At 50.8% G+C, this 22,969-nt stretch overlaps 1 protein-coding gene across 1 annotated transcript in view; it reads left to right on the plus strand.

Moving 5' to 3' along the window:
• Positions 1–1,966: 1,966 nt before the first annotated feature.
• Positions 1,967–22,969, plus strand: part of WNT9A (Wnt family member 9A) — a 66,966-nt gene continuing 45,963 nt past the window's right edge. Inside the window, exon 1 of the mRNA XM_071456338.1 lies at positions 1,967–2,182. Coding sequence (XP_071312439.1) covers positions 2,088–2,182 — 95 coding nt within the window. The 5' untranslated portion in view covers positions 1,967–2,087. The remainder of the gene's footprint in view (positions 2,183–22,969) is intronic.

Below are 22,969 nucleotides of genomic sequence, written 5' to 3' on the forward strand. Positions count from 1 at the left end.
TGGCCTCCACCTACAACCCTGCCTTGCCTTTTCCCAAGCTGGAAGAGCTCGGGTGGCAGGATAAGGACACTCAGCATGACCCTGGCACTGGTCCTATCTCCCAAATTCTCCTCCAGGAAAGGCCTCTAGATGGGGCTTTAATGAAATATTGCTCTGCCCTCTGCTAGATTGTGATGGCCCCATGGGGCTTCTGACCCCCAGAACCCACAGGGGACTGACTCGGTGCCACTTCCCTGGGAGAAGGAAGCTGAGATATTCCCAGATAATGGTGAATCACATGGATTTGAGGAAGCTGGAGTGGATGGGGCACCCACCCCGAGCAAGTTTCAGCCCCCACCCCAAGGGGTGCTGATGCAGAGCCACAGTGGGAGCCCCCACAGCCCATGCACGGGTGGATGTGGGAAGCTTTGAACCATGCTTTTCCACAAGGACACTTTTGTTTTGCCAAAAATGTGGTCAGGGACTGGGCTGAGATGTTTTAAACATTAAAAAATTAAAAAAAAAAATCTTTCTCCTTCTCACCCCAAAAATAAGCAGAATCCACACAGTTTGCACAAGGCTGGGAAGGCTGCAAATGCTCAGGGTGAGAATAAATTTATTGAGCTGCCAGGGAATTTTGTGCCACTCCAGGAGCTATTCCAGGACAGAAGGTTCATCCCCATGAACTGTCCCCCTGTGTGGCTCCTGAACCCGTCTGTCCACACAATCCGGGGGTCAGAAACACCAATGACCCCATTCTGAGCACCTTGCTGCTCATCATGCACCAAATGTCACCTGCTGGGCACAGCTCTGTGGGGCTGAGCTTAAACCCCCAGGGATGGTGGCTTTGGAGATGAGAGCCCAGGGCCAAGTGTCCTCCTGGCTCTGTCCCCACGGGGACACGGGCTGGCTCAGCAGTGTGACACACACATGCTCAGGAGGGGAACCTTCCCGTCCTCGGGCTCTGGAATTACCTCCAGGATGACGATGACAGTGACATCGACAGACCTGGAAAAACGCTGCCGGCCAAAAGGGTGACATTCAGGGCATTAACTGCTTCCTCCCCGGGCTGCTCGGTGTCCCTGCACTGCTCACAGCGCTGTGGGTGTGCACACGAGTGTGCAACGCCGGTGCCTTCCCACATCCAACCTCTGCACGGCTGCCCAGATGTGCCGAACCTCCCCCTTGCCCAGCTGGCACACCCAGCCCTTTCACGATTGCTGCATTCTTGCACAGCTGCCCAGATGTGGCACACCCATCCCTTGCACATCTGCACTGATCCTTGCACCGCCACCCAGCCCTGTCACCTGCAACACCCACGCCTTGCACACCCGGCCCTGCTGCCCGTGCCATGCCCAGGTGCCAATGCCTTGCACACCTGCCCAGATGTGCCAAACCTCGCCCTTGCCCAGCTGCCCACCCCTGGCACACCCAGCCCTTTCAGGACTGCTCCATTCTTGCACAGCTGCCCAGATGTGCCATACCTCCCTCTTGCCCAGCTGGCACACCCAGCCCTTTCACGACTGTTTGATTCTTGCACAGCTGCCCAGATGTGCCAAACCTCGCCCTTGCCCAGCTGCCCAACCCTGGCACACCCAGCCCTTTCAGGACTGCTCCATTCTTGCACAGCTGCCCAGATGTGCCAAACCTCCCCCTTGAACAACTTCCCCGATCCTTGCACGGCCACCCAGCCCTGTCACCTGCAACACCCACGCCTTGCACACCTGGCCCTGCCGCCCGTGCCATGCCCAAATGCCAATCCCTCGCACACCCACCCTGGCACACTCATCCCTCTCTCCCCTGCCCATCTCTCTCCCCTCCTGCCCTCTCCCCTTCCCCACCGTGTCCCGCGCTCCCCTCTCCCCGCTCCGCTGGCGCTCCCCGCTCTCTCCCCGCCCCGCCGCTCCGTGTCCCTCCTCCCGGGGCGTGTCCCCCTGTCCCAGCCCGCCTCTCCTCCGTGTCCCTCCCCCCCCGCCGGCCCCTCCCCGGCCCGCCCCGCCGCCGCTCGGGCTCTCTCCGCCGGCCGCGCTATAAGAAGCGGGGCGGGCGGCGGGGCCGTAGCGGGCGCGGCGGGGGAACGAGATGAGCAGCGCCGGCGCCGCTGCAAGATGCTGGATGGACACGTCCTGCTGGGATGGCTCTCCTCCTGCGCGCTCCTAGGGCTGCTCGCCTGCGCCCCGCGGCCCTCCGCCGCCTACTTCGGGTAGGTGCCTCCTCGCTCCTGCTCTTTAACTTTTGCCCGAGTTTGTTTTTTTGGATGCTGAAGGGGTTTTGCGCTTTGCGCGGTCCCGCCCGAGGTGGGGATGCTGCTGTTCTCCTGCGGGCACCCTCGGGGGTGCGGGCATCCCCTCCTGCAGTGACAGCCGGCCCGGGACAGGGGCAGCGACAGCGCCGTGCCCGCGGCTGTCCCGCGTCCTAGCGCCCGGAATCCCCTTGGATTTGCCAGGCGGGACCGGGCGCTCCGGGAGCTGCCGGGCTGAGTCCCGGGGCTGCGGGCAGGAGCTGCCGGCGGCGAGCGAGCGCTTCGTTCCCCCGTTCCCCGCACGGAGCGGACCAGCAGCGCGGTTGTAACCCCCGTAGCGTGGGACAGCGCGGAGAAAACTCCTTTTTCCCCGCTATTAAAGCGTGGCTTTCAACACCAGTTGCCAGCCGTGGGGTGCTGCCGGTCGGTTTTTGGGGGGATCCGCGGGTGCGGGCGCCGCATCCCCAGCGCTCACCTGTGCGCGGGGCGGGGCGCGGCCGGCAGGGGGCGCTCCCGGCCCGGCGCGCGTCGCGCAGGTGGATCCCGATCCTTTCCCTTCCCGACCCCCGATCCCGGGGATTTATCCCACTTATACCGAGGTTTTATCCCACTTATACCGAGGTTTTATCCCACTTATACCGAGGTTTTATCCCCCTCTTGTTATCCCTCTTATTCCCCTGTCCCGGCTCCGTGCGGTGAGCTGGACCAGCCAATTCAACCCGCTGCCCCGACCCCCTTCAACGCCCCCCGCAGCCGCGTCAGCTCCGTGCGGGTTTTCCCTCTGTGCTTTTTGGGGTGTCGCTGCCTCTTATCCTTAATTTTAAACCGTTTGTCGCAAAATGTTGTCGGTTTGAGAGAGGAGTTTGGCGCGACCACCTGTGTAAGAGGTTTTTGTGTAAGTTTACACGACAGTGGGGATTCTTGCTTCTTTTTTTTTTTTCCCTTTTTTTGGGGATGTTGCGTTGTGACCACTGGTAGGAGCCACTGGACCAGCCCTGGAGAATGTTTTAGCAGGCTTGAGGTTTTCCCCCCTTCTTTCCAGTAAAACAAATCCTGGTGTTGAGGCTTGTCCATTGCTTGTGGTCTGGCAAAGTTTTCCAAACAGTGCTACTTACATCTTCTGTTTCCAACTCCAGAACCGTTTCACTTCCTGCTGCTGGGGCTGGTTTTCTAAGGAAACAGCCTGTCCTGTGTGTGCAGGTTTTTAGGAAAAGCCCTTTTCTCCCTGGGCAGTGTGCAGAGGGCTGTTCCCAGCCCGCTGGCTCATGTGTCTGCCCGGGACCACCGGCACTGTGCAGCTCAATTGTGCCTTGGGGACTGACAGGCTTTGCAAGGAGCTTGGCTGTAACTCTCCTATTAATCCTTGCTGTGCTGCTATCTGCTCTAGAGCAGCAGGTAACTCATTCCAGTTCCTTCTGGGATTTCTCTCTTGGCTTGGAGAGGTTTTAGCTTTAGGAGGGACATTCTGAGCCAAGGGCAGTGTCTGCTGTCTGTCCCGACTGCTTTGGGGTTTTCTGTGTCTTGGTACAGCTGCTGTTTTTGGTTTGAGACTCTCTCCCTGGCAGTGAGGAGATGCTGCCAGATGTGCACTCCTGGGCTGCTGTGCAGTGGAGTTTGCTTATGCAAAGCCTCCTTGTCTCTGGTTAAAGCCCCAGTGAAGGAGCAGCTGATCCCCTCTTTGTTCTTCCAAGAGCAGAGGTTGCACTTGCAGAGCTGCTGGGGCCGCTGGGAATAGTCAGTGCTGAGATCCCACCTCCTGATAATCCACAAGCGTGTGGGGAAGAGCTGAGCCCTCCTCGCTGTGGGTTTCTCTCTGTTGGTAAGGAAAGAAATCCCACCTGGTAAAAAAGCTGGATGTTCCTGCAGAACTCCCCAGTTCTCCCTGCCAGTCCCTGGAAAGGCTGGTATTGATCTTCTTTTTCTTCTGCCACGTGCATGAAGGAGCTGCTCCAGGTGAGGCAGCACATCTGTTCATTCTGAGAAATCCTTGCTAACAGCTTGGCTGAATGACCTGAGCTAAACCACACCTTCCAGGCAGGGAAAGGGATGCTTCTTTTGAGTCCCAAAGCCACCTTTTGGTGGCCTGCTGGCCCCTCTGGGTGCTGGCATCCCTGCAGAGGAGGTGGTGGGGCACAGAGCGAGGCAGTGCTCAGCAGATGTCACGCTGTGGCTGCAGCTTGGCTGCTCCCTTCCTCAGCCTGGAGGGGGATGGAGACAGCTGTGGATGATCCCTTCCCCCCCAAGCCCCAATGTCTTATTTCAGGGAAAGAATTCCACGTCTCCAAATGCGTGGCCTGGTGGGGAATGAGTGCCCAGGGACAGAAACAGGGCATGGTTACAGGGTAATGAGATTGTGTCAGCATGGAGCTATGTCTGTGCCTGTCCCAGGGGGTGGCAGGAGGGGATGCTGGGCTGGGGACACCACGGCTGGAGGCTGCTGTGCTTCCTTGGAACGCTGGCTCTGGTGTTCTTGGAGGGATGCACAAGTGGCTGAGTAGGATAAATGCCCTCTGGAAGCAGAGTTTGGGGTGTGTGGGAGTTAAAGCTGTGGTGCAGGTGGGGCTCTTGCTGCTGTTCTGCTCCATCCCCAGGCTGCCTGGCTGGGAAATGTGATGGTCTGTGGAGGGAGAGAGAGAGATTTTCCCTTTTTCTGAGGGGAATTCTTGCAGCTGGGTGTTGCTGCCCTCCTCCTGGAGCAGGTGCCAGCAGGACCCGGGGTTCCTGCCCAGGGCAGCACCTGCAGTGATGCTGAGCAGAGCTGAGAGCCTGCAGGCACCTGCTCAGGAGGGGTTTTGAGGGCTTTGGCTCAGCCCTAACTCCTGGGAAGCAGCTGGAGAGCCTGGCTGCAGGCATCAGGGATGTGCTGATGCTACAGCTCCTAAACCTTGGCTGATAAGAAACTTTTTGACAGAGAGAAAAAAGCATATCTGTAAAGCTGAGCACAGCCCTGCTGGCTCTTTGTGCATTTAGAGCTGCCCCTCAGGAGGATGGTGATGATGATGGGGGTGGCTGAGTTTTGTGGGATTTTGAATATTTTGGGGGGAGGCATTGCCTGGGGCTCGGTGTCAGCCTGCTGGGATGCACTGGCTGCCCCAGGAGTGAGGCTGCTTTTGTGTCCAGCCACGGCCTCTGCAGCTGGGCTGTCTGAGCACTAATTTGCACCATATTCCATTTGCAGGCTGCTGGGGGGAGTCTGGAGCAGCCCCAGGCTGCCAGGATCCCTGAGAAAGCATTGCATTTCAGTTTTCCTCCCTGCTCTGCTTTCCCGGTGCCTGACACGCTCTGGGCGTGGGTACCTCCCCTCCCTCCCTCCCTTTCCTCTCTCCAGTGTGGCCGGGGGTGGTGGAAATGCCAGAGCAGCATCTGGGAATTGTGTTGGGACTTGCACTTCTGGGCTTTGGAGGTGGTAGGTGACAAGATTAGCCATGCTGGGGTGACAGGGTGGCTGAGGAACTTCAATCCTGCTGTGCCCTGTGCTGGTGGGAAGGGAAACCAACCCATGGGAGCTTCTGCTTTCCTGATCTGTGTGTCTGAGGTGACCCAGGCCATAAACCAACTCCTTCTATTTTCTGTTGTGATTTAGAGTCTGATTCAGTTTTGATGCATCTCTTTTAAAAAAAAAAAAAAAAAAAAATTTTTTTTAATTCTTGCTGGAAGGAATATTTTTGCTGCTGGTTGGGATTTGCTCTGCTTTCCCTCTGGGAGCAGAAGGATCCCAGCAGCTCTGCCCCCTCTGCAAACACTTGTCAAGACAGTAGTAATGTTACAAGTGGCTCATGCTTACATAGTGTTTATATTGACAGATTGCAATGTTCTGCATAAATGTAACTGATCTGTCCCCTGCACGCAGGCAACAGGAACCCTCAAATGCTCACGGGGGGAGAGGGAGGGGAAGCATAGCTTGCCCTAATTTACCAACACACCACTCACTGCGGGCTTTGCAGTGTGGGAAGTGCTGTGTATTTTTATTCCCTTTGGCAGGTGCAGGATAGGTGCTCTGCTCTGGGATAGAAACCTTGCTGTTCAGGGTGTGATTTTATTTTTTTTAGGAGAGACTTAGAAAAGAGCAGGATGTTGGACTTGAAGGGCCTGTTCAGACACCTTCAGGGTTCCTGAGTGGGGCATGAAGTCACCACGAGTTCCAGCGTCAGCTGTAGGATAGAAACCTCATCCTTCAGCGTGTGATTTTGTTAGGAGAGACTTAGAGCAGGATGTTGGACTTGAAGGGGCTGTTCAGGGTGTGATTTTGTTAGGAGGGACTTAGAAAAGAGGAGGATGTTGGATTTGAAGGGGCTGTTCATGTGCTGTGAGTGCTCTGGGGCGTGTTCCTGAGTGGGGCATGAAGTCACCACGAGTTCCAGTGTCAGCTGTAGGATAGAAACCTCATCCTTCAGGGCGTGATTTTGTTAGAAGAGACTTAGGAAAGAGCAGGATGTTAGACTTGAAGGGGCTGTTCATGTGCTGTGAGCACTCAGGTGGGTTCCTGAGCCGGGCATGAAGTCACCCCAAGTTCCAGTGTCAGCTGTAGGACAGAAACCTCATCCTTCAGGGTATGATTTTGTTAGGAGAGGCTTGGAAAAGAGGGGGATGTTGGACTTGTAGGGCTGTTCAGGTGCCGTGAGCACTCTGGAGCAGGTTCCTGAGCAGGGCGTGAAGTCACCGTGAGTTCCAGCGTCAGTTACAGCTCTGCTGTAGGAGAGAAACCTCTCTCATCCTTCAGGGTGTGATTTTGTGAAGAGAGAGTTAGAAAAAAGCAGGATGTTGGACTTGAAGGGGCTGTTCAGGGTGTGATTTTGTTAGGAGAGACTTGGAAAAGAGCAGGATGTTGGACTTGAAGGGGCTGTTCAGGTGCCTTCAGGGTTCCTGAGTGGGGCATGAAATCACTGCGAGTTCCAGTGTCAGCTGTAGGATAGAAACCTCGTCCTTCAGGGTGTGATTTTGTTAGGAGAGACTTAGAGCAGGATGTTGGACTTGAAGGGGCTGTTCAGGGTGTGATTTTGTTAAGGGAGACTTGGAAAAGAGGAGGATGTTGCACTTGAAGGGGCAGTTCAGGTGCCATGAGTACTCTGGGGCAGGTTCCTGAGCGGAGCACGAAGTCACCACGAATGTCCCCTGGAATGTCCCCTCCAGGAGAAGCAATCCCAGGGGCTCTTCCAGCTGGAATGTCCCCTCCAGGAGAAGCAATCCCATAGGCTCTCTGTCCCTGTTTTTCCAGCCCGTGGGCCGCTCTGGGCCACGGCAGGGCCCGCGTGTGTGTGGCTGTCACTGGAGGGTGGTGTGGGGCCACGTGCAGGCCGCTCCAGGCCGCGGTGGCTCCACTGGGCTCTGGCGTGTGTGAGATGGAGCAGCTGCTTCCCAGCACGACCCAAAAAAACAAACCCTGGCCTGGGCTGGCGAGGCAGGAATGCAGCAGGCAGGCAAACACAGCTGGAGTGCCCGGAAAGGACGGCTCGGCCATCCCGCCCTGAGCCGCGCGTTCTGCCGCTCCCACACGGCTCTGCGGGGTTTCAGCTGCTGCTTTTTGGGGTTTTCCTTGGAAAACTGGAAGGGTTTGCCTGGTGTGGGTGGGTGGGGTGGTTTTTTTCCCCACCCTCCCCCCCTCGCTTTTTTGGAGCAGGGTGAGTTGTCACTGCTGTGAGTCCTGCCTGGCTTGGCTCCCAAAGTTGGCCTCTCTGGGTCAACTCAAAGCAGTGTTTAACCTCCATTCCTCTGGAGAGGGAACCCCGTGCCCAGAAGCAGCATTTGCTTTGGAGGTGCCTGGAAGTGGCACTGGATTTGATAAAGTGCCACGAGCGTGGTGACAAAGCCAGGAATATTTGGAAAAATAACTGTGCCGGACCTGCATCTTCATCCCTGGGGAGCAGGATTTGTCCCAGATTGGGCTGGGAAGTGCCTGGAAGCTCCTCCTGCCTGCAGAGGATGGAGCAGCATTAACTCAAACAAGAATTAGTAATTTTTTGGCTTAAGTAGTGGATTGATCACATTGCTTGACATTTTGGAACCACTGCCTTGTGCCTCAGTTTCCCTCGCCTGGGCCTGTTCCTTTCTGAACTCAGGTTAATGATGAGCACTGCTGCAGCCTCCATGTCCAAATATTGCATTTTTCTTTTTCCCAGTGCTGTAAATGACACCTTGGAGAGGGAAGATGGGTTGTTAGGAGAATATTGAGTGGATACCTGGCAAAGCAGGAGGCTGGTGACTTCCTTTAGCCTGACTGGTGATGCAGAACCAGGGACCAGGAATCCACAGGACTCTGGTCTCCTGCTGAAAGGCCTGGTCAATGATTAACTTGATTTCTGGAAGCTGCTGACAACAATAAAAGGGAGTCCAGCCCCACAACCCCAACACAAAGAGCCCCAGAGTGTTTAATAATTAAAGGCCTTGTGCTTTATCGGGGTAATGAGAATGGCCTGAAGGCTTATTTGGTGGCAGGTAATTGAATTAGGCTGTGGGATTGGGAAGGGGAGAGCAGGTTAAGTGGAAAGTCTGGAAGACTGAATGGAGAAGCCTCTGTGATGCAGCTTAGTCTGAATCTTTCTGACCAGAGCAAGTTTTGTCAGTTTTTGCTGCTTTCTTCATTTTTCTGTCAGATTAATTCATGGTGCTGGCAGATTTGGTGTAGTTTCCTCTTGGAGAGTCATGGAATGATTTTGGGTTAGAAGAGATTTTCTAGTTTCACCTCCTGCCATGGACCTTCCACTATTCCAGGGTCTCCAAGCCTTGTCCAGCCTGGCCTTGGACACTGCCAGGGATCCAGGGGCACCCTGTGCCAGAGCCTCAGAGCCCTCACAGGGAAGGATTTCCTCCTAACACCTCCCCTAAACCTGTTTTCTTTCACTTTAAAACACTCCCACTCATCCTATCACCGTGTACCTGTGTAAAAAGCTCTCCCCAGCTCTCTTGTGGATATTCCTGGCTCAGGGATGCTCCATTCTGTTCCCGTCATTTAAGGACATGCTGACAGTGTTTTTATTTCTAATAAATGTTGATATTTAACCATTCTTTAAGGTTTTTTAGTGGAACATATGAGTCAGAAGAAACTGTGGAGGTTAAGCTGTTGTGGGGCTGGCTGGGCAGCCAGAGGAGGTGCTGGACCAGTGACCATCACTGGTGTTCCCACAGTATGAGGCATTTGTGGTCCAGAGCTGCACAGGGGTGGTGGCACATGGAAATCTTGGCTCAGGAGAGCTCAAGACTGGATTTGCCTTCCCTGTCTCCTGTTTCATCCCAGTGCCTTGATGCCTTCTAAGAGGGAGTTAGGTTTTGAAGATGTTAAATCAGAATGTCCCCACTGTGGGGACCACCAGAGGTGGGAGGACTTCTGGAGCCAGAAGCTCCATGTAGATCCCCTCTGCTCCAGTTGCATGTTCACAGAAATAATGTGGCCCCTTCAGGGCTTGTGTTCTGTGGCCACCTGAGTTCTCTAGAAGAGGAAGGGTGATGATTGAGAGGATTTGATGCATTCAAAGTGTCTTGATCTACTCCTTCTCCGTTTCTGTCCCTGTGGTTCCAGCTGCCTTGAGAGACCCCTCTGGGGTGGGATGGTGCTGAGTTCACACTGCAACCTTCTGTTAAACACAAACTTCCCAAGTTCCCAACTCCCAGGGCTGTGTTGGAGCAATCCAAGAACTCTCCTGGACCTGTTTTTCCAACCTGAAACCTTCTGAGCCTCTGGCTTCCCTCCACACTGGAGCAGCCCCTTCTCTCTGCAGCCAGAACAGCTCTCTGGTGGCTTGTGCTGTGTTCCTACACTTGGTTCCTTGACCTGAGGAGCCCTGGAGCACAGGACTTGGTGTTTGCACTCCTAAATGGTCATGGGGGGCCACTGCTCCTCCTGCAGAACGTGGCTGCTGCTTCTGGACCAGCATGATCCAGCTAGGATTTGCTTTCCTGACTTTTTCCAGAGCTCAGGTCAAGTTGAGAGGACCCAGAAATTATTAGGATTATTATTATGGAAAGGGTTAACCCTTTAGAAGCTTTTTTTTTGACGTCAAGATGCAAATTTTTTTCCTCTTCTCCTCTTTGTAACTGTGCTTTATAAGGTTCCTTCATCTGGTGGCTGTAAGTGCTAATGAGCCTTATCTCTGCAGATACTGTCATAAAACACACTTATGAAGTTTATCAGCTCAGCAAGCTTTACATTTTATTGTAATGTGTGTTTGCACTTCCCCAAGTGGAACAGGGAGTATTTTGATTCTGTGGATAAACACAGCACTTACAGGATTTGCTGGAGCTGATAGAAAAATCTATCCTGATTTTTTTTAAATTTTTTTTTTCTTTTTATTCCCTCAGCTCTTACCAGGAACTCTTGTTTCAAATGAATCAAGCAGCTCCTGATTGTGCTCTGTAGCATTCCAGTCTGTTATTATAAACCATTCTCTCAGGTGTGGGGAGCATTTTGTTAATTCAGTTGTTGGAGGATCTTGGGAGAAGGGGAAATGACAAGTTAAAAAAAAACATAAACTCTTTTTTGGGGAAGAACACAGAGGAAAACCTATTTTCTCTCTGTCTACCACAGAAAATGCAAACTCGACAATGTCTGACAGAAATGCTGAGTCTGGGATACAGCTTGGAACACCCAATTCCTGTTGATTCCCAACAGGCTGGATGGCAGTTGGCAGGAATTTCATGAGCAGATCCATTTGGCCTAGCTGGTTAAAACAGCATTAATTGCTCATGGAGTTTGGGGCAAACTTGCTCTGATTTCTGCATTTGCCACGTGCTGGGTGGAGCAATTTCCCAATTGGAGCAAAACTTTCCTTTCTTGGAAAAACTTCTTGGGGTCTCTTCCAGAGAGTGGAGCAGCAAAATTGGCCATGGAGCAGAGCAGGAGGTGGCTTTTGTGGTGTGGAGCAGCAGATGATTTCCCCCTAAATGTGAACAAAGCACTGAAAGAGAACCACAGGGACATCTGGGCTTGGCTGAAAACCTTCCCTGCTTATTGTATTTGTGGGGTGCCCTGTAGCAGGGAGGAATGATGGATGTGACTCCATGTTATCAGAAGGTTAATTTATTATTTTATGATGTTATATTATATTAAAGAATACAGAAAGGATACTTACAGAAGGCTAAAAAGATAATAATGAAAACTCGTAGCTCTCTCCAGAGTCTTGACACAGCTTGGCCCCAGTTAGCCATTGAGTCAAAACAATTCACATGAAAGCAATGCAACAATCTCCAAACACATTCTAAAGCAGCAAAACACAGGAGAGAAGCAAATGAGATAATTATTGCTTTCCCTTTTCTCTGAGGCTTCTCAGCTTTCCAGGAGAAAAATCCTGGGCAAAGGGATTTTTCCAGAAAATGAGAATGTGCCACACCTGCTGGCTGGCTGAGGCAGTCCTGGCAGGAATGGGCACAAGTTTCACCAGAACCTTGGTGTGCTGTTGAAATTCTCTGAATTTCTGTGGAGCAGCCTCCCAGCACAAAGAGGGTCAAGCCACTGCTGTTTTCAAGGCCAAATCCTTTTGGAAGAGGTCAATTGATGAGCAAAATAAATGCCAAAAATTAAGAGCCTATTTTGAAGTACCCAGGGAGGTGTGTTGAGTGTGACCCCTGGGAGGGGACACAGGTGGCAGAGATGAATTGTTCTGACTCGGAGCCCACAGCTTGGCACTGGGATTTCTGCTTCTGGATCTTTAGCACCTCTTAACTCTGGCTATGGAGAGCCCTCAGAGCTCCTTCCAGTGCTAAAGGGTCTCCAGGAGAGCTGGAGAGGGACTTGGACAAGGGATGGAGGGGCAGGACAAAGGGAAATGGCTTCTCACTGCCAGAGGGCAGGAAAAAATGGGATATTGGGAAGGAATTCCTCCCTGTGAGGGTGGTGAGGCCCTGGCACAGGGTGTGCCCAGAGGAGCTGTGGCTGCCCCTGGATCCCTGGAAGTGCCCAATGCCAGGCTGGATGGGGTTGGAGCACCCTGGGACAGTGGAAGGTGTCCCATGGCATGTTCTTCTCATGACTTGCTGGGATTTTTGTAGCCTTCCCTCACCTGATCCTAAAAGGAACAGCACAGAGGGATTGCTGTGCCCTGCTCTGCTCCTCATGGCTTTCCTACAGCTAATTCCCAGTGTAGACCTCACTGGGAGCCCCTGTTGTCAGCCCCTGCTGAGCTGGGGGCATTGTTTCTTCACTATCTTACTATAAATATTAATAGGATATAGTTATATAATTACTATAAATATCAATATAATTAACAATGTAATAAATACACTGTAAATATAATAATATAAACATAATACATAAGAATAAATATATAATATGTTATGTTATTATATATTTATTATTATATTTATTATTATATATAAATATATAATACATTATTATTACATGTAATAATAAATAATATATAATCTATATTACATGTAATAATAATATACAATCTATTAATATGTATTATATATTAATATATAATAAGAAAATATATAATATAGTATAAACATAATAAATAAGTATAAATATGCAAAAATAATTTAGTATTATTAAATATATAATTATATATAAAATAATTAACAATAAATAGAATGAATATAATTTCTCATTATCTTTTCAGATTAATGATTTTTTTTTTTTTTTAATCATGTTTGGTATTCCAGCAAAACAAAGCCAGGCAGCCCTGGTGGTGTAACTGTAGTTTTTGTAGAGATGGCAGCTGAAGCTTTTAGGTAGTGGGGAACAGTGGCTGAGGGCTCATCAGACAAGGCTTTGAAAATTACTCAGATAATCAAAGAAAATGTGTTTTCACTTGAGTTAACATTGGAAGGCTGCTGGATTTTGGTGTTTCTCAGCTTTTTTGCATCCTGGATTGAGAAGCTGGGAGCCAGCTGAGTGGCTGCACTGGGGATGAGCATCCACCTTGGACTGGATCCACTGGTGTTGGCTGCAGAGCCTCTCCCAGGGCAGTCCATGACTTCAGGGGACCTTTCCCAGCTCAGGAACATGGAGTTCAGCTGCTCCCCAGTGCTGCCCATCTCCTCTGACAAGAAACCCAATCCTGCAGCCCAAACCCCTCAGGGGACAGCTCACCAGAGCTGATACTCGATTTAAAAGAACTGACTTGTTTGGCTTAATCTTGACAAAATTCTTTTCTAGCCCTAATCCTCTCCCGGTGTAAGGTGAGATCTTGAAATACCTGGCAAACCTGGAGCTCAGCTCTCTCTCTGCATCTCTGGGCCTCTCTGCAATCAAAGGTGAGGGGGGTAGGGGCTTTTTCAGCATTTTCAGCCCCTGCCAAAGATCAATCTCCTGCTGTGGGAGCAAGCAGGGAGTTCTTTCCCAGTCTGTGGTTAACAAGTTGATCTGACAGGCCAGAGGTGAAGCAGCCACTTGAGCTGAATTACAGGGTCTGACCAAAGATCCAACACTTCCTCTGGCTCGTTAGCACAGCTGTGCTGCATCCCTGGGGACTCTTTCTATCTCCTGGCTTGCCCCATGTTGACTCTGGAAATCCAGAGGCTTAGCATGAGTTTGGAGAGAGGACTGGAGCTGAAGAGCTGCCCTTGGGAGGGTGTGAGCTGGACTGAGGAAGGCTTTGAGCAGTCCCTGTGGTCAGTGTTACGAACTGTAATGTCCAAGCTGGTTTGTGGAGCTGAGGAAAATGTGTTTTCAGGCAGATCTGCCCCTCTGCAAGGTGCAGGGCAGGCACTGGGCTAAAGGGATGGTGGTTGCAGGGTGGTGGGACCAGGCATAATCCTGGATCAGCTGAGCTTGCAGAGGGATCCCCAACCACGAAGAAACAAATCTGATGTCGTGGAGATGCCTTAGGAGTAACTGCAGTGGGATTTTGTGTTCCCAGAGCACAGACTGGGCTCACCAGGGCTGTCCCAGCCAGGGCAGGAGAAGGGCATCCTCCCTTAGCCCTGCATCCCTGGGGCTGCTCCAGGCTCATGGAAAATCTGAGAGCTGGTGCTGGGAGGGGGCAGCTGAGCTGACAGCCTGGCCTGGGCTGACTCACAGCCACAAAAACGCCTCAGTTTGGGGCTGACCCTGTGGCACCATGGCTCTGGGGCTGTTTCTGCCTGGATGTGCCCCCTCACAGACTCATGGTGAGCAGTGAGGGGTGACTCCTCTGCTCCCAGAGCCTGCAGAGAGCCAGGACTGAGCTGAGCTGCTCCCAGGGATGCTCTGCTGCTGCTGGCCACATCAGTGGCCTTGTCCAAACAGCTGCTCCTCCTGCCTGTGTGGGGCTGTTTATTCTGCTCCCAGGGCTCTCCTGTCAAGTGCTTTGGGTTGAAGGGGCTCTGGAGCTGCTGTCTGGATGTTCAGTTTTACCCCATTGTGGGTGAAGGGAGCAGAGATTGCACAGAGTCTGAGTGGCTTTGGTGCTTCAGTGTCACATTCACATTCTCTGAAAAATCCCTTCCCCCAGGATTTCTCTCCTGGGAAGCTGAGAAGCCTCAGAGAAAAGGAAAACAATTCTGATCTCATTTGCTTCTCCTGTGTTGCGCTCACATGTGGAATGTGTTTGGAGATTGTTTACCCACAGGTGATTGTTCCATTGGATTCTGCTGTGAGTTGTTTTCACTCTTTGGCCAATCAGGGCCAAGCTGTGTCAGGACTCTGGAGAGAGTCAGGAGTTTTCATTATTAACTTTTTAGCATTTTGTCTGTATCCTTTCTGTATTCTTTAGTATAGCTTAGTAAAGCATTCTTTAATATAATATAGTATTATAAAATAATAAATTAACCTTCTGAGAACATGGAGTCAGATCCATCATTCCTTCCTGCCATGGGGGTTCCAGCAAATACAATAACTTCAGCTGTGGCACAGGGCTGTTCTCACAGGGAGCAGCTCTGAGCTGAGTCAGAGATTTGGTGCACATCCTTTAAAGCCTCAAAAAGGCCTGTTAAACTATGGATTTTATTTTAAAATGCCTTCAATATGTGCCTGACAAAGCAGAACTCACTGGATTGGAGTTTCTCCTTCTGTTGCAGCAATAGAGGGGGATCCCAAGGCAAATTTATGGCGGATCCAAATTTGTAGGTGATCCAAAGACAAATTTCTAGGAATCTTCCTGCTGTGAATTGGTGAGGTCTGAAGTGTTTAAAAGCAGGAAACACCAAGCTCCAGCCCACGAGGTCTGGCTGCAGAACAAGCTGAGTGGTGCAGGCTCCACTTTGGGGGTGCAGCGTTGCACCTGCTCTCCTATCCCAGAGCCTGGCTGGGAGATGCGTGGCTGGATTTCCAGGGCAGCTGCTGCCCTTGCTTCAAGCAGCAGCCACACGTTGTTCCTGCTCCTGTCAGCTGCCCGAGCTCCTCTGTTTGTGTGTCTAAAACTTGAAGGCTGGGAGAAGGAGGAAACCTGACCAGTGCAATGGAAACCTTCAATTCCCCGCGGTCCCAGGAGGAGCGGAGCAGCTCCAGGCTGGAGCTAGCAATGAACTCCGTTTGTACACTGCCTCGCCTCTCCAGGAGGAGCAGCAGCCAGGAAAAATATCAACAGTTCCATTAAAAAGTCTGCTGCTTTGCTAAAGTAGTGGAATAAACATACCTGGAGGTAAAGCAGCCCGAACCGCACAGGAAACATTAACGGCAGCGAACACACGCAGCCTCTCCCTGTGGATGTCCCCGAGAAAAAACACTGCATCCATGGCGATGGGGACATCAAACAGCAGCTGGGGGGATTATTCTTAGCTGGGGAAGCAGTGGCTTGTGTGAAACAGGGGCTCTGTGGTTTCCTAGAAAGGCAAAACCTGGGCTGAGCCTGCCCTGTGCTGCTGGCGGCTCTGGGGAAGGGGGGAACCTGGGGTAAAAATCGAGGCAGGATGTGGTTTGGAGTGGTTGGTAGCCCTTTGTTTGGTTTTATTACCCTTCTTAGCTTTCTGATCGCTGTTTCTGTGGGAATTGTGTGGGGCTGACCTGCTTTTGCTCTAACTAAACTGGGATGAAAAGCAGTGGGAAGTGGGGAACACCCTGGGAGCTTCCAGAAGAACAGGGTGGGTGTGGTAGCACTAAATGGGGGATCCAATCACCCCCAGCCATCAGTGTGGGGTAGAGTTGGCCCCTTCCCACCTCCACAGGCCCCAAATCCATCCCCTGACCCCTTTGGGGCAGGGGGAATGGAGGGAGAGCTGTATTTGATATTTCAGTGAGGGATGGTAGCCCTTTGTTTGGTTTTTTTGCCCTTTTTAGCTTTCTCCTTGCTGTTTCTGTGGGAATTGTGTGGGGCTGACCTGCTTTTGCTCTAAGCAGTGGAGAAGCTGGGATGAAAAGCAGTGGGAAGTGGGAGCTTGCAGAAGAGTGGGGTGGGTGTGGTAGCACTATAAATGGGGGATCCAATCACCCCCAGCCATCAGTGTGGGGTAGAGTTGGCCCCTTCACAGACCCTAGATCCATCCCCTGACCCCTTTGGGGCAGGGGGAATGGAGGGAGAGCTGTATTTGATATTTCAGTGAGGGGACATCAGCATGGCTCGAGTGGGAGATGCTGCCAGCACTTGTTGGAGCAGGGAGCTGCCCATAAAACCCAACTTCCCCTTGGCCATGCCCAGCAAATATGGCCTGCCCGGAAAATCCACGTGGAAAATGCCTTTGGTTGCAACCAGGTGGCACCTGTCAGGCACCAGGAGACATTTCTATTAGTGCTCTTCTTGGAGTGGTTTGGATCCCTCCCAGGCCTGAGCTGTCCTCCCTGGGGCAGATTGATGGGATTATTGCATGCTAGAGACAGTCCCTGTGCTCCCAGGCCTCATCTGCACAGCCACTTAGCACAACTAATCTGAAGTGACTTTTAAAGTGGATTAGTTCAATTACTCTTAACTAGCCCTGGTGGAAACACTCTCCTTGGGGATTAAAGGTCCTTAATTCACTTTAACAGACTTGATTTCAATGCAAAGCAGGCTGAACTGAATTAAGGGCACTTTAGAGCCTTGTTTGGAGGAGGCACTCCAAAGCTGATGTGGTTTCACCACCCCACTTTGCATTCCTGGGCTCCATTCGTTCCAGTTGAGCATTGCTGGAGTGTCCCCTTACCGGTGACTAATGCAGGCAGCCTCTCACACACAGAGCTGCAAACTTCACCTCTGCTCATGTGTGAACCAGCTCCTCCTGCATCTCCTGAGCCACTGCTTAAAATTGGTGTTTTACAGGTGTTTACTCTCCTTAAGGGTTTTTTTTTTTTAACTTTTCCAAATATTTTTTTAAATTTTTTTCCCCCTTTAACTCTTTAACCCAAGCTCTTTTTGCTTTTTCACTTCAAAATGCAGGGCAGTGAGTTACACATCAGCTTTTCCCTGCTGTCCTGAATCTCTGGGTGAACTGGGAATACTTGACCAACAACACACTCCTCCTTTAGCTGGGGAGTTTCTCTGCAGTTGAGGGTGAGCTGTGGTTGTGAAAGACTTTTTGGCTTCGGTTTTCCTGAAGTTTTTGTGAAAAACAGTCACTCCATGTGGTGCACTGGATAATTCTTGCTTTGGAGGGAGCTGGGTGGGACAGGGCTTTTCCTCTGCATTTGAAGTGTTGGCTGATGTGGGTGTGGAGGAGAAGAGGGGAATCCTGCCAGTGCCAGGGAAGATCCCTGAGGGGAAAAATATCATGACTTTTTATTTCCTTCATGCTGATCCTAAACATTTTGACTGTGAAAGGGAGAAGATGTAGCAGTGACCCTTCTGCAGATGGGGCTCTCCACCCTTTGTCCTCATCCCACACCCCATTCTCTGACTTAATACCATCCTGACCCCTGTCAGATCCCTGCTTTGCATCCAAATTTAATCCCTGAGGAGCAGATTGTGGAGGGAATGGCTGCTGGGTGCAGCTTTGCCACCTTTCCTTTCCAAGGAAAGGAAGGGTTAAACGCAGTGACTGCAATGAGTGCCAGCATTGCTCTGGGTAAGGCTCCTCCAGCGTGCCAGAGCGAGGTTTATTTTACTAATAGCCCTGTGTAACTTCACCCTCCCCTCCTGCTCAGGATATTTCAGCTCCTCTCCTTAGTTCAGCATCCCTTCAGAACTGGGGGAGCAGTTTGGGTGGCCACAGCAGCAGCTGGCAGCTGTGTAAGGATTTTTTTTTTTTTGGGGGGGGGGGTCAGTGAACAAACCCAGAGTTTCTTTAGGTTGGGTTGTTCATGGCTCTGCTGAAGGGTCCCTGCAGGCTGTGGAGAGGGGAACAGACACTGCACACAGGCAGGACATGGATGCTGCTGCTGCTCTGATGTGCTGGGGCTCTGAGACCTCTCTGTGCTGCAGCTCAGAAATCCCTCAAAGGCCCCTCTGTGCTGCCCTGCAAGGGCTGTGTCTCGCTTACAGCTCTGCCTGAGCCCTAAGCTGATTTAATCTCATTTTCTTGCCACCAAGGAGCTCCTCCTTCCCTTTCCACAGCAGCTGAAGGACATCACCAAGCTGCTCCTCAATCCCTGGTGGCCTTCAGGCTTGGCTGGAGCTTGGCACAAACAGTGACCATGTGGCTGCTGTGGTTCTGCTCCAAGTCTGGTTTCTCTGGTGAACTTTTCTGGAGCGGTGATGGAAATCATGGCCAGATTTGGGGAGCTTATTCTTATTCTTATCATGGAATGGGTTGAGTTGGGTTGGCAGGAACCTTAAAGATCATCTTGTTCCACCCTCTTCCACTGTCCCAGGGTACTCCAAGCCCAGCCTGGCCTTGGACACTTGCAGGGACCCAGGGGCAGCCACAGCTGCTCTGGGCACCCTGTGCCAGGGCCTGCCCACTTTCACAGGGAGAAATTTCTTTCTAACATCTAATCTAAGTCTCTATTCTTGCTCAAAGAGTACCCTCAAAAAGAAATACCTTTTTTAATTTAAATTTTTAGTTATATGACATTGTTTTTAATTACCTGGGCCAAGAGCTCTTTCTCTCTAGGTTTTGGTGGCAGTGCCTGGTGTGTTTAGCACCATGAAGTGCTGGTGTTTTCTTCTTTAAGACACAAAGCCATTAACTTCATCTTTAGCAACTTTTAAGATTTTTGGGGACTTTTTGCTCTGGGAAATAAGGAAAGACTACTGAGAACACATCAATTTTGTGTAAGTGTCCAACTGAGAAACTCCAAGTGTTGCTGAGAACTCTTTCACCTCGGGGTACATTTTTATTTTGGAATGATGCTGGTTTTAAACCTCAGGATCTAGAAAGAGGTGCATTAATACATCCTTCAAAACCTTCTCCTCTCTTAGGGATACCTGGGGGTGCCCCCATCCCTGGCAGTGTCCAAGGCCAGGCTGGACAGGGCTTGGAGCAGCCTGGGATAGTGGGAGGTGTCCCTGCCATGGCAGGGGGTGGCACTGGATGACCTTTAAGGTCTTTTCCAGCCCAAACAATTCCATGGTTCTCTGTCTGTTCTAGGGTAGTTTTTTGAAGGGCTCTTTGAGGTCAGGCTCACAAAGTTTGAGTTTGAGACCATCATCTAAAGAGGGAGCCCAACAAGCTGCCTTCGAGGTGGGAGTTGATCACATCCAAGAGCAGCCCAGTGTTGTTTGCCATCCCTTGTGGCTTCCTGGGGGGATTGTAGATCTCCAGAGCTGCTCTTGTCAGTAGTCAGGAGTGCTGGAAACATAAATGCAAGACATGCTGGGTCCTGGGAGGTTTTCATTTTAGACCCATATTAAATTATTTCACTTGCGTTCCACTTCTTTCATCGTGTGTTGCTGTGACCATTGGGTGGGGGGGATAAAGGATCTGCTGGAGTGGCCCTAAAAATGAGCTTTCAGTAGGCAGAAGATACATGGCAACACCTAAACTGGATTTTTCCTCCTGTAAACTTTCAATCTGATGGATGTTGACCTGGGGCATCCATGGGATTGGTGAGGTTTTCTGTGTAAGTTGCCCCCTTCTTTCTACTCCTGCAGCTTTTCCACAGGGATAGAAACTGTTGTTTGAGGAGATCCTCAACTTCCATCTACAAAAATGAACTAAGCAGTGTCAAAAATTGGGAGTAATGGATTGGCTGAGATGTTGGTGTATGGATTTTATGGCTTTTTGTGGCTTCATGTTGGGAAGAGCAAACCTAGGAAGGTTTGAAGAGCCTAAGAACTTCATGAGTTCTTGCTGTGATCAACTGGTGGTTGGGTGGAGGAGCTGAGCAGATTTAAATCTGGAGTAGAATCACAGCCAAGTCCTGTCCCTTTGAGGATCCAAATGGGAAATTTCTTTGCCCACCAAGCTCTTGTCCAATTAGATGAAGCCAACCTCTTCCCCAGTAGTTCCAAAGAGAAAGATGATGTTCTCAAAATGACTGAAAACTCTTAAAATCACTCAAAATCTCTGCTGTGGGATTTATATACATCCTGCTTAATGGGTTCACACTGGAACACTTCTTGATCTCTTGCTGCCCTGCTTTCAGCAGCCTCTGGACAACCTGAGAGCTGTTGCATTTAGGTGCCAGGATAATTTGGTAAGGATTTGTCCTTTTTAATGGTTTCTTTCCCACCTCACTCTTTAAAGCTGCTCTAATTCCATGTTGCCCTAATTGTGATATGCAAACTTTAAAAGGAAAATCGCAGCCAATGTATTTTAAGATCCTTTTGGGCAAGCAGCCCCCTACTTAACGTGATAAATTTGGACAGCTTTTCTCACTAAGGAAAATAAAAAGCTTTCCAAATCAAGAAAATTATGTAAGCAAATCCGATGAGTGTGCTCTAAAATTAAACCTGCCTCACAAGCTTTGGGACCTTTAGTGTGGAACTAATGTTGGGGTTTTTTGGGGACTTTTTGGTTGGGTTTTTTTTTTTTTTTGGAAGCTGTAAAACCTTGCTGGGGAATGTCCAGTGGTTTCTCTCTGATTCATCCATCCACTTATTATGACCAAATGTGGAAGAACATAGAATTATCAGGGACCATCCTTGCCCCAGACCCACTTGCCATCATCCTAAATGAGCCACAGGAGGTATTGGGCCAGAAATATTCTGGAAGCAGTGGTTGCCTTGTCCTGTTCCTTCATGGATCTCCTGCCGTGCAGCATCCAAAGGCATGACTGTAGAATTCCAGAATGGTTTGGGTTGGAAGGGACCTCAAAGCCCATCTCAATCCAGTCCCCTGCCATAGACAGGGAACCTTCCACTGTCCCAGGTTGCTCCAAGCCCTGTCCAGCCTGGCCTTGGGCACTTCCAGCATGGGGAATCCACAACCTCTCTAGGAACTGCAGTGCTGTTGTAGCTGGGTATGGATTTTCTGTGCTGGAACCAAGTTGTGCTGTCTCCTCACCTGTGACCCAAATTGTCTTGTGTGAGGTTCCTAAACCTGGGGTTTGCAAACTGCTACAGACACTCTATCTAAAGGATAATTATTCCAGGATGAAGATGGGATAGAAAGGTTTTTACTGGTCACTTTTCCATAAATCCCTGTCTCCTCATTCCATGTGCATTGGGGAAGTCTCTTTTCTTGCTGCTGTCTTCATCCTCCCTCCCACAGTATCACCTAAACTCTCCTCCACTTTGTCCAAGGTGTGTTTTTCTGTGGCCAAAGTTGCTTTGGAGACCTTCATTCCCTTGGTGCAAACTCGGAAGGGCTCAGCATTATCCTCCAGGGATAGCAGTCAGCAGCTTCCTCCTGAGGGAATTGGAGGTGCAGGCTCTGTTCTCCTCTCTGTAGTTGATGCCTTGTGCAGGCTGCCCTAGAACAGAGGCTGGACAGAGCTAAAGAATAAAGCAGGGATTTATTCAAAGGCCTCCTTGTGCACCTTGGGCAGCACCAGAGCCCAGCCAGGGCTGCACCCAAGATGAACCAAAATGGCCCCAAAATGCACCAGCGCTCCCGGGCTCTCTCCCTGGGATCAGTTCTGCTCCATTTGCATCTTGCAGTTCATTGTCCCATTCCAGCTTTAGCCCCTGCAGTCCCACCCTGCTTGTTTTTCTCTCTCCAGCCCACGGGGTTTGTGCTCTTGGGCTGAGATTTGGATCATTTGTCCTTGGTGCCCAGCTGGAGCAGGAATTGTTTTGTCTCCCTGCTCTGTGCACAGAGCTCAGCATGCCCTGATGTGAAGCTCAGACCCACACACTAAAGCAGCACAGAATCTGAAAAATAGAAAAGATCAAACCTGAGGCATCATAGTGACCAGAAATAGGACCCAGAAGAACAGCAGGAAACTGTTGAGGGGTTTAGGTTGGATATCTTCTTCCCCCAGAGGGTGGTGGGGCACAGCCCTGAGGCTTCCAGACCTCCAGGAGCATTTGGACAATGCTCTCAGGGACAGGCTGGGATTGTTGGGGTATCTTTGCAGGGCTGGAGTTGGACTTGATGATCCCTGTGGGTCCCTTCCCTCTCAGGATATTCTGTGATTTGAGTGTCTCCATGAGGTTTCCCTGTTGGGACTCTGGTGCCAGATGCCCATTCAGTTTGGAATAGGAGGGAGACTCACAGTTTCTCCATGCAGAGCAGGAGTTAATTGACCTTAACATTTGTTCTGAGTCCTCTTTGGGCTGTTGATAGCCTGGGGTGACCTTTAGGGGTTCATGGCACCTTTCCTGGCCAAAGCCAGATATGAACATCTGTAAAACTTTAGCATTTCACCCTACAGAGTCTCACACTGTGCTCTTCACTTGTTGGCCCCAACAGCTGTGTCAGCTCAGCCTCCCAAGGTGTTTGCATGTGGGGAAAATCTCTCCTGATCCTGTTTTACTCCTTTATCTGCAGCCTGGGGACAGGTTTCCAGCAAACACTCGGAGCAGTTGTTAGCGTTGCTATCCCTCCCCTCTCTCGTTCTTGGCCCTTGGTCCTCCCGAGCTCGTGCAGCCAGGAGACACTGAAATCCCAACTGTGCAGGACACAGCATGGATAAACATCTTAATCTCACAGATCCTTCAATCT

This window comes from Agelaius tricolor, unplaced genomic scaffold (genome assembly GCF_023055355.1).
Source record: "Agelaius tricolor isolate 1412-34295 unplaced genomic scaffold, bAgeTri1.0.p SCAF_58, whole genome shotgun sequence".
NCBI lineage: Eukaryota > Metazoa > Chordata > Aves > Passeriformes > Icteridae > Agelaius > Agelaius tricolor.